This window comes from Neopsephotus bourkii, unplaced genomic scaffold, assembly GCF_033783945.1.
Source record: "Neopsephotus bourkii isolate Nb327-2 ecotype Australia unplaced genomic scaffold, CSIRO-AGI_Nbou_v1 NB_616, whole genome shotgun sequence".
Classification (NCBI taxonomy): Eukaryota; Metazoa; Chordata; class Aves; order Psittaciformes; family Psittacidae; genus Neopsephotus; species Neopsephotus bourkii.
Window position 1 is genome coordinate 2,897,145 of NW_026901116.1, and position 11,105 is coordinate 2,908,249.

Consider the following 11,105-nt stretch of genomic DNA (forward strand, 5'->3'; position numbering starts at 1 on the left):
TCTGCACTTAACTTGCCTTGCAAATGCAACTGCAGCATCTAAACATTTGGTTGAACAACATGGTTTAGCTACTGGGAATGGAATGGAGGTGTCAGTTGGTGTTCTACAAGTGATAGGATGGACATGCTTGAGTTAAAAAATAGCTCATAGTAAGTTAATAGTAACTTAATAATAGTAACTGGGCTATTGCAGGTGAGTAAGGGTGGTTATCTTTGCCTGCAGGGAAATGTTGCTTCCTGCCTTATCACCATAGCTGTGGGTGCAGCTTGACATGGTGTTGTGGCAAGAGTGCGCTATTAGAGTTGGCAAGAGGAGGTGAAGAATGTGCTGGGTTTGGATGGAGGAAAAAACATCCTGCTTGGGTTCTGCTGTGAATTGTGTTGTCCATCTTTGTGTGCCCTGTCTCTGGCAGGTCTATAACCTGACTCAGGAGTTCTTCCAGCGAGGTAAACCAGTCAACGCTGAGAGCCAGAACAGTGTGGGTGTCTTCACACGGGACGTAGTGCGCAAGCGCGTCAAGGCCGACCCGGATGACACAGAGGCCGTCAAGAGGCTGAAACTAGCCATGATCCAGCAGTACCTTAAGGTATGTGTGTGTGCATGTTTTGTTGTAACTAAGAACAGACAGTTCTTGAACCTCAGACACCTTGCTAAGCCTTGCCCACCACTGGGGAATCGCTTTTGTCTCTTGCAGCTGGGGCAAGTTGTGTTTATATGGACATCTTTTCCTCATGAGGCATATGCAGAGTGTCCTGCAAGATATAATACCTTTATTCTTTTATCTCCTTACCTTAAACTTCCAGCTTTCTACATAGAAGGGGCTTTCCTAGGCCCTGTTAAATTTTCTGGTGTGATTTAATGTTTTCTTACTATCTGAAGCTAACTTGACTGTCAGGTTCTTTTAGTAATGTCTTGTGCCTTACACCAGGGACCCCATAATCCTTCCTGAGTGTTTTTCATTCCTTTCCACATCTGTCCATATCTCAGAAGCCAGAAGAAATGTAACTTTGATACTGGTAATTTGCTGAAGGAATCCCTAGAAAGTGTTTTGAAAGTAAAGCAATAAAATCAAAGGTCTATTGTATCAGCCCGTGTCGTAATCATTTTTCCTCACAGCTTCCCTAGTTCTTTTTATCTCCTTGATGCTTTGGCCTAAATGAGATCTCTGTGGGATGAGGACTTAATGCTCCATCAAGCACTCCACAAGTAAAGTGTAACAGTCATTCCTATTTCAATTATAATGACTTAAAGGTTTATGAAATGAGGCAGGGGAGGCAAGGAGCATGCTGTGATGTGGGGAAGTGTGTGATATTCACTACATACAGGTAGGAAGCTGAAATAAAGAGAAAGATCTAAAGAGCCTCACAGGGGGTTGTGATAAAGCTGAGATTTGAATTCAGGCATCCTGAGTGCTGTTCTGGTATCTCAGTGTCTAACCCAAGAGCCTGTGGGTCTCCACAGCTGCCACATAGACTAGTGATTGTGTTATCCACGGAGCATCACCCATGCAGATGATGTTAGTCTGGTATAGCTCTGGTTTTCCTGGTGGTTTCTTCTGTGGTTGCTACAGGTCGCCACAGCCAGAGACTTTTCTGCAGGCATGGGAAATCCCTTCTTATGTGTAAATACCTGAGAACAAAGCTTCTGGTGTTTAAGACTATCAGATTGGAGCTGCTGAGAGCATGAGGATTAACTGGTGTCTCAGGCAAAGTATGGTCTTGGTAGTTCCCTGATTTTCTTCCTGGCTTTTGTCCTTCGTGGTTGAAAGAACCAAATAGCAACCACTGTTTGTTGTGTTCAGCATGTGGAGTGTCCTGTTGGAGCATCCAGGTGGGATGAGTGGCCTGTTGCAAGACCCAAGGTGCAGGGTTTGTGCAGTGGACCAACCAAAATGACCTTGGGGGAGTGCTGTGAGTGCTTGCTCAGCCATCAGATGGGGTGGAACCACAGCAGATTCAGAGAATAGGTCTTCAAGAAGGGATATGGCCCAAGAGCTGTGCCTGGAGACAGGGGGGGCAACCCCTATTTGTCACTACAAACCCCAGGAAGGCAACCCCAGGAAGGGGCAACCCCTATTTGTCACTACAGTGACAGCCTGTGAACTCCTGAGAACAGCTCTGACTTGTTTGCTTAGCCCAGCACAGAGATTCCTGCCCTGCACCAAGACGCTCCACAGGGAGAGGGGTCTAAGCTTGCCAGGCTTCCAAAACGTGGTCATTAAAGTGTGAAAAGGCCTGGAAAATTGGCCAAAGGGGAAGGCAAGGAATTGTATTGTAACGTAATGTAATGTAATCTAAGGTTAAAATGCTTAAAGAATTGGAGCGTGCAAATCATCATGACTGGTGATTTAAAGATTTTAAGATCACTGTGTCCCAAGCATCAGTATTATCATTAGAAACTTATCACAGGACAGGCCAAACATCCTGCCTTTGTTCCAGGGACTGTTGGAAGCTGCAGCTATGCCTGATACTCCTGCAAGCATTAACCAACAAGTCCTGAATCTAAAGCTTTGGTAATCACATCAAGTGTATCAAACACGGATCTCTCGTATCTTGGCATTTCCCTTTTCTGTCTCCTTCAGTTCCCTCTGCGTTGGGTCCTCTCGCCTCTGGCAGATTGTTTGCTTGCTGATTGCTGTATGACAGCGTGCTGAAAGTTGCAGACAGCAGGAATAGCTGCCAGAAGTTTTCCATGTCTCCTCATGGGAACATTTATTAACACTGGAAACAGCGTCTGATTAACACAGCTCCAGCCTGTGTTGTAGGAGCACCAAGAGGCCAGTCTCCAGCCAGTGAAGTGGGGTTTAGATGATAGAAAACAGTCAGAGCTTTAACCACAAATCATGCAGAAGCAAAGACATCATCTCTGAATTCTGGATGATGCAACCTTGGCCAATGCAACCGAAGCTGATGCAGCTTCTTACCATGACAAAATGCTTTCTCTGGTTGGAAAGAAGGCTGAGGATTGATTGTGTCAGGTCCTATGGCTAAACACTCCTTTAGTAGCAAAAATAATCATAGAATCATAGAATAGTTAGGGTTGGAACGGACCTTAACATCATCAAGTTCCAACGCCCCTGCCATGAGCAGGGACACCTCACACTAAACCATGGCACCCAGGGCTTCGTCCAACCTGGCCTTGAACACTGCCAGGGATGGAGCATTCACAGCTCCCCTGGGCAACCCATTCCAGTGCCTCACCACCCTCACAGGGAAGAACTTCTTCCTTATATCCAGTCTAAACATAGCCTGTTTCAGTTTTAACCCCTTGTCCTGTCACTACAGTCCCTAATGAAGAGTCCCTCCCCAGCATCCCTATAGGCCCCCTTCAGATACTGGAAGGCTGCTCTGAGGTCTCCACGCAGCCTTCTCTTCTCCAGGTTGAACAGCCCCAACTTTCTCAGCCGATCTTCATACAGGAGGTGCTCCAGCCCCTGATCATCCTCGTGGCCTCCTCTGGACTTGTTCCAACAGTTCCATGTCCTTTGTATGTTGAGGACACCAGAACTGCACACAATGCTCCAAGTGAGGTCTCACGAGAGCAGAGTAGAGGGGCAGGATCACCTCCTTTGACCTGCTGGTCACGCTCCCTTTGATGCAGCCCAGGACACGGTTGCTTTCTGGGCTGCAAGCGCACACTGAAGCCGGCTCATGTTCATTTTCTCATCGACCAACATCCCCAAGTCCTTCTCCATAGGGCTGCTCTGGATCTCTTCTCTGCGTAATGTGGTTTAAGAGTGGGATTCAGGACTTCCAGCAGCAGCTCTGTGTTCCTTGTGATGCTGTGCTGAGGCAAAATGAGGTACTCTGTGGCAACGTTGCTTTTGTGTTGCTTTTCCCTCAGGTAGAGAGTTGCGAGAGCAGCTCCCACAGCATGGATGAAGTGTCGCTCAGTGAATTTGGGGAATGGACCGAAATCCCTGGAGCTCATCACATCATTCCTTGTGGTTTCATTAAAATCGTGGAGCTCCTGGCCCGCTCCATCCCCGAGTCTGTCATTCAGCTCCGCAAGCCAGTCAAGTGCATCCACTGGAACCAGTCGGTCAGCAAGGAGATCGAGAGGGTGGCTGACCACAACAGTGACCTCCCCGAGGAGGACAAGGGCTCCAATGTCTTCGTAGAGTGCGAGGACTGTGAGTTCATCCCAGCTGACCACGTCATTGTGACCGTGTCCCTGGGAGTCTTGAAGAAGCGCCATGAAAGCCTGTTTCATCCCCGCTTGCCTGAGGAGAAGGTGATGGCCATTGAGAAACTGGGAATCAATACGACTGACAAGATATTCCTGGAGTTTGAAGAGCCTTTCTGGAGCTCTGAATGCAACAGCATCCAGTTTGTCTGGGAAGATGAGGCAGAGAGTGAGAGCTTGACTTACCCTGAGGAGCTGTGGTACAAGAAGATCTGCAGCTTCGATGTACTCTACCCACCGGAGAGGTATGGCCATGTCCTGAGTGGCTGGATCTGTGGAGAGGAGGCACTGATCATGGAGAAGTGTGATGATGAAACTGTGGCAGAAACCTGCACCGAAATGCTACGTAAATTCACAGGTCAGCCATGCTCTGGTTCCTGTGGTGAGTGGAGAAGGGAGGGAGATGGGGCCGGGGTGTTGAATAGCCGCTAGGAAGGAAATGCACGCAGGTCATTTTTAGTTCTTTGGCATTCTGTATCCCTTTGAATGGGCTGTGTTTGTTGCTTCCAGCATCCCTCCTGCTCGGGTGTGCCTGAAAGCTATTTATAGAGGGGCTGATAACCAGCTCAGGAAGTGGGGGGCAGAAGTGCTTGAGGATTCCACATCCTCTGCTCTGTTTAATCACAAGTAACTCTTCAGCAGCTGGAGCTGTCAGGCTCAGTACTCCTGAGGGTGATCTCAGGGGTGGAAAGCAGCACTTTCAGAGCCAGCGGAGTTGAACCTATTTAGATCAGCTGAGATGTGGTGGTTGAATCACATCCCTGACTTCCATTGAACCCGAGGCTGTATGGAAATCTCTCTAGCCTAAATCTCAAAGAATCCATTGATCTTAAGAGTTCCCATATTCTGGTTACCTCACTTAAACCTTCTGGACTTCACAGGTTTCACATTCACTGGGCAGGCATCACGTTAAGGGCAGCAGTTGGAGCAAGGCAGATCTTAGGTGTCTTATACTGAGAAAATCCAAGATGAAATCACTAAAGGTACTAATGCTGGGCCTTAGTTTGCTTCCAGTCACTGCCCTAGAGTTGCACATCTTCCCATGGAAAGGGCTTTTTGTATCTGCAGAGTCTTTGAGATCCCCTTATGGAAGGCACTGTACAAGCACAACTGTCAGCAGTGCTGAAAGAAACAGTGGTTGACTCAGCCTGGAAATAAGGACTTTGAACTTACATATAGTTAAAAGCAATTATAAGAGCAGCATCCTCCAAGATTAGATGCATTTGAAGCTATTCTAGAGACGAGTCCTGTGATTAAGCTATTTATACCTGCCTGCTGCCTCGTGTTAACCAAATCTCGATACTCAGTGGGTTTCCAGCCTTACTTCTTGTCTACTGGAGAAGTTTCCCTTCACAAGTGTAGCTTTCCTCTGTCCTTACAGACCATTTGCTGAATGCAACATGAAGATCTAGAGAAGGGGCTCTGAAAGCTAAGGACTACCTACGTGGCTGGCTACTGCCAACAAAGGTTTTATTACTCCCTTCAGAATCCATAGGATAGGCACTAGGTTCAGAAACCTCAATGCAGTGACCAAAACTGAATCATGTTTCAGCTTATTCAGTGTTGGATGATGAACCTGTGGCTCTTCTGCAGCCCACAGACAAGTAGAATGAAAACAATGAATGCTGGATCTGGGCAGCTTCTGTTTGTTTTCAGTGGTGTTGGGTATCCCTACGTCATGTTGCACTGTCCGTACATACCTCTCTCCTCCTGACCTCAGCAGCCCAACTGCTCCACACAGGCAGAACAGGAGGCTCCTCTCTTCAAGGCCAAGTTGTTTCAGTGCTGACGTCTCCCAGAACATATAAACAACTTGGTTTGTGCAGCTCTTCTTGCTCAAGACCTTTGTTTTTTTAAGCCATCTTGATTAATTAGTGGGAATTTGGCTCTTTGGGTGGCTCTGTGGCAGATGGAACATAATCTCCTTCTTCCTTTTTGGGCTTCTTCATTGTTGTTATTGTTTGCATGTGTTGGATGTTCCTCTCTTCCTCCGAGGATAGAAATGTGTTGGCACCGGGTCATGGGCATGTGCTGCAGTTGCTGTTCCAGCTGATGCTGCACCTGATCACTGTCCATCAGACACAGCAACACTTTGGGCTCTGCCTCAGCCCTCTGCTAATCCTGGGTTATCTAACCCTGGAGAATTCCAGACTGAACTTCCCAAGGCCTTGCCCTGCAATAATCATTTTGTGCATAGGCTGAGAGGTGGCCTCGAAACTGTGAGAAGAAAACCTGTTCTTGGAGCACCCATTACACAACACGTTCCACTTTCTGCCCCCCAAAACTTGTTAGTTTATAGAAAATCCTTCCATAGATCTTCCAGGATGGCCTTGCTAAGGTGCCTGGGTTTACCCTTGTTGCCCTTGCTCCTGTCTTCCCTAGCAGGCTCATAGAAGAAGCAGTACTTGGCTAACCTGGGCCAAGTGGCAGGAAGGCTGAAATAACAGAAGCTTTCCATGCACCTAATGTCTTCTCCACTCATCTGGGTTAGTCCAGCCAGGGGATGGCTGGGGGGTACACAAAGCAACCTTCTGGCTTCAAACCCAGCTTTTGAACCATTTCCCGGTACCCAACTTTATGTAAGTCAGCTGTGTTGGGAAACCAGTTCTCCTAGGGTTCTAAGCTGACTGGAAAGAAAGACTCTTCCATAAGGCAGTTCAGATCTTCCACACCTTGCTTGGTGCTCTGACATCTTCTGAATCAGCTTTTTCCATGAAGTCTAAAGAGAGCCTTATATTCAGTACTGAAAGCAGGTAGTATGAACCTTTCAATGTTCACTTCTCCTTTTGTAGCTTCCGTGTTCTGCGTCTAAACTCCCCCAGGCTCTTATTTCTTCTTCTTCTATTAAAGAATTAATGCATTACCAGGTGGGTTCCCATCTTCAGCTCTGTTCTTCTAGTCCATTGCTCATGGAAGCCTTTGCTTTGGCTTCAAAAGATGTTAAATCCATTCTTTAGACTCCCACTGAGAGGTGACTTACATTTCACAGGCAGGTCAGTGTTGTGGATCTGGCTTTGCTGTGGAAAGCTCTGAGGATTGTTCTGACCTAAGGACCATTGACAGCTGCTGCTTTTCACAGCTGAAAACTGGTGTCCTCTAAATCTGACCTAATGGGCTGTCTGTGCACGATTACAAGCCTTGCTCTGCTCTCTGTTGGCTGAGCTCAAATGTTAGAAGGCAGTAGTTGTCCTCCCCATACCCCAGCTATTTCTCTAGAGGGGAATGGCTCTCTGTTAGGTTCTGCATCACATCTACCAGCCCATGGGATGCCTGGGCTACCCTAATGTCTCTCTAGTGACAGGAGGCACTAATGCGTGTATAGAACCACATATCTCTCTTTGCCTTGATGGGATCTTAGATACCCTTCTCTCAGGTAGGCAACTGGATTTGGGTGTCTAGATCTGTGAGCTGATTTTATTATAGGTAGATACTAAAGATAGCTGGATTTATACAACTGTTGATTGGGTAATGACTCCACAAACCCCTTTTGTTAACGAATACCAGTCTTTTAGCAGATCTGTGGCCTTACAGGCTGACAAGCCCTCATCTCATTGCTTGTAGCACTGTGAGTTCCTAATTAATCCCCTTTTTACCAACATCTTGTTGGCTTCTGTATTGAAAATCTTCTGGGTTCCTTAACAGAGGAACATGAGAACAAGCACCAGCCACAGAAGAGGCCCCACCAGCCCACGGCAGAGACTCCTTTTATGTGCAAAGACATCCTTGTGCGGTTGGTTTTGTGTCATGCAATGGGATGTGATGGATGACTGCTTCGTCCCTGGTTGGTGCTGTTATCTGACAGCTTTCATGGTGTGTTCTCCTGGGCTTTCCCACAGCCCTTCAAACTAAAACGTGATAACTTACTTCCTTGCCACATCTGAGAGCTCCTTGTTCTCACACTCCCTTGGGCTTTTCACTTCCATCCCAGGCTTTGAAGATCTTTGCAGGAGTGTATTTAGAGCCTTTGTTATGCTAAGTTGTTATTCCTGAAACAGCATTCAGTTGTAGGATGTGTTTTGTTTGCAGGGTGTATTTATTTGCTGGTCTGTGCCACTGCTATTTTGAGCTGGGGTTAGTGGTTACACAGTGTTCACAGTGTTCTTTGGCGAGTCATCCAGGTGCCTTTGCTCTGCTTCAGCCTTGGGCTTCATAGTTGTGGTTGAGACAGGATGTTCCTGAAAGCAGTAGCTGACCCAGAGGAGTAACTTGCTCCTGGTTTTAAGGAATTGAAGGCATGACTAAATAGTTGTGGAGCAGAAGTAAGTGATGTAGTGCCTGACGAGTCCTTACACTTGGGTGTCTCCCTCTCCAAGCTGTGAGGGAATTTGGATCACCTTCATAGCGTGCTGAAGGGTTACAGTCAGGCTCTGAAGCTGGCGCATGGGCTGTGCAAGATGCAAACATGTCTCAGTACTCTTGTTTCTTGTGCTGACAGTCTCTTACAGTCATAGAATCACATTCACTTAGGTTGGAAAAGGCCTTGAAGATCATCGAGTCCAACCACTACCCCAGCACTGCCAAGGCCACCACTAAACCATGCCCCAAAGCACTACATCTTCACGTCTTCTAAGTACCTCCAGGGACGGTGACTCCACTACTGCCCTGGGTAGCCTGTTCCAATGCTTGACAACCCTTTCAGTGAAGAAGACTTAGGCTTGACCCAAGTAGCTGAGCCTTGCCTGGATATGTGAGGTTGCTCCTGTACTCTTTGGGATGGAGACAGTGGCTCTACCACTGATGCGCTCCAGTGCCGCTTGCCTCTAGGTCCTCCATCCTCTTAGCAGTGGAAATCCTCCAGCAATCTTGAAATCCCCCTTCCAGCCTCAAAAGCCTTATTTCTGTGCCATGGGTGTTGCACAGAATGGGTTTGTTGGATTTTAGGTTCATTTGGGGGTGAAAGTGTGTAGCAATTGGAGTAAATAATACAGGTTCTGAGAACTTCCTGACACCTTTTCCTGTCCCCCTGCATATGAGGATTTGCCTTCTAACACCCCTTATCTCTGTTCCTCTTTGGAGGCACACTTCTCACCAGGCTAATAATCTTCCCCATAGTGGAAGACAGTTAAAGGGATGCTGTTTCTGTTGTATAGATCCTTAGTAATAGGAAAGAGGTCTGGTTTAGAGCCTCTTCCCTGTAGCCTGCAGGCTCTGCTAGGTTGTATTCTCAATAAACCAGGCTGAAATCATGCCACCCACACGTTGCACAGGCATTGCTGTGTTTTCTTCTGGCCATGGTCTTAGTTCTTGTCTTCTGCTTTCCACCCAGGGAATCCAAACATTCCGAAACCTCGCCGGATCCTGCGGTCCTCCTGGGGCAGCAATCCCTACTTCCGGGGATCCTACTCTTACACCCAAGTTGGGTCTAGTGGGGCTGATGTAGAGAAACTTGCTAAACCACTGCCTTATGCTGAAAGCTCCAAAACTACTGTAAGTATGGCCCAAATGAGTTCTGTGGCAATAAGGGTAACATGGTGTTGGGTGGTGGGTTCTCAGGGAGGGAGGGCAAAAGAGACAGTCTCTGGTTAGGCCTCCAATAATGTGTTTTTCAGGTTTGTAATATTTGGCCAAATGATGTGTGTAGGATTTTACCTCTTTAATTGTTTGGAATGCCAACATCTCAGGGATTCCTGTATCTCTGGAATTATCAAGAGCAGTCATCCATGTGGCTTTGGAATTGTGATCTCTCTCTTTAATAACCATTAGCCTGTAGGGACAGGGCAAGGGGAATGGCTTGAACCTGCCCGAGGGGAGACTGAGCTGAGCTCTTAGGCAGAAGCTCTTCCCTGTGAGGGTGCTGAGGCGCTGGCACAGGGTGCCCAGAGAAGCTGTGGCTGCCCCATCCCTGGCAGTGCTCAAGGCCAGGTTGGACACAGGGGCTTGGAGCAAGCTGCTCCAGTGGAAGGGGTCCCTGCCCATGACAGGGGTTGGGACTGGATGAGCTTTAAGCTCCCTTCCAACCTGAAGTGTTCTGTGTTCTATGACATAGGTAGAGGTGCGCTGTGCTCGTAGTGCACCCTGTTGGGATGTCAGGAGCCAGCGCTCTAAAAACACCACCATCAGCTCATGGGGACGTAGGAGGACACTAAAGTTTTGTCTCCTTCTAGCTTTCCCACGGGCACTGCTGAGCTTTCTGCTTCTCTTCCCCTCTGCAGCCAATGCAGGTGATGTTTTCAGGGGAGGCCACTCACAGGAAGTACTATTCCACTACCCACGGTGCTGTGCTTTCTGGGCAGAGAGAGGCCGCTCACCTCATCGAGATGTACCAGGACCTCCTGCAGTGCCGGAGCTAAAAAGCCCCATGTTTGTGACCACCACCACCACCTCCTCCCAATCCCTTGTGCAGGTGTGGAGGGATTCCTTTTTAATTTCAGTAGAACAGCCTTTATCTTTTTCTATTAAAGTCCTATCTGTTTAAAGAGTTAGTCATCAATAGCTTCATTCCGTGTGCTCTATTGTTAACAGGGAAGGGTGCTCCTTTTGTCTGGTAAACCGTTTCTTTGTCATTTGAATTCTAACTTCACTTTTGGTGCCTATCCTAGTTTACTTTTTGTTTTCTTTCTGTATTGTAAGTGCCTTCTATACTAAAATAAATGTTATAAAAACACTGGTTGCTTTGATACTTCCTGGACCCTTCACTCAGTGACTTGCAACTCTTTCACCCATTATAATAATAGGGATTTTCTCCTTTCCTAGAACATTTGGAGTAGGAGAATCTTAAGGTAAATGTGGGTACTCAATGTTCTGCTTGATCTTGGTTCACACCAAGAATTCTACCTTAAAGCCACAGTCATTTCCCTTGTCCAGATTAGCACAGAAATGTGTCTCACGCTATCTATAACTCTGTGTGTCACCTGCCTGTCAGCTCCTGTGGGCCTTTGTGCTTCAGGAAGCCTGCTTATGATTTCATGGAGGAATTTATC

At 47.3% G+C, this 11,105-nt stretch overlaps 1 protein-coding gene across 3 annotated transcripts in view; it reads left to right on the plus strand.

The window, feature by feature from the left end:
* SMOX (spermine oxidase) overlaps positions 1–10,792 on the plus strand; it is a 58,616-nt gene extending 47,824 nt beyond the window's left edge. For 2 of the 3 annotated variants that reach the window (XM_061351984.1, XM_061351983.1), the window contains exons 4-7: positions 413–586; positions 3,844–4,567; positions 9,452–9,612; positions 10,338–10,792. In XM_061351984.1, coding sequence (XP_061207968.1) covers positions 413–586; positions 3,844–4,567; positions 9,452–9,612; positions 10,338–10,475 — 1,197 coding nt within the window. In that variant the 3' untranslated portion in view covers positions 10,476–10,792. The remainder of the gene's footprint in view (positions 1–412; positions 587–3,843; positions 4,568–9,451; positions 9,613–10,337) is intronic. The other variant, XM_061351985.1, reaches the window with a different exon arrangement.
* Positions 10,793–11,105: the final 313 nt, after the last annotated feature.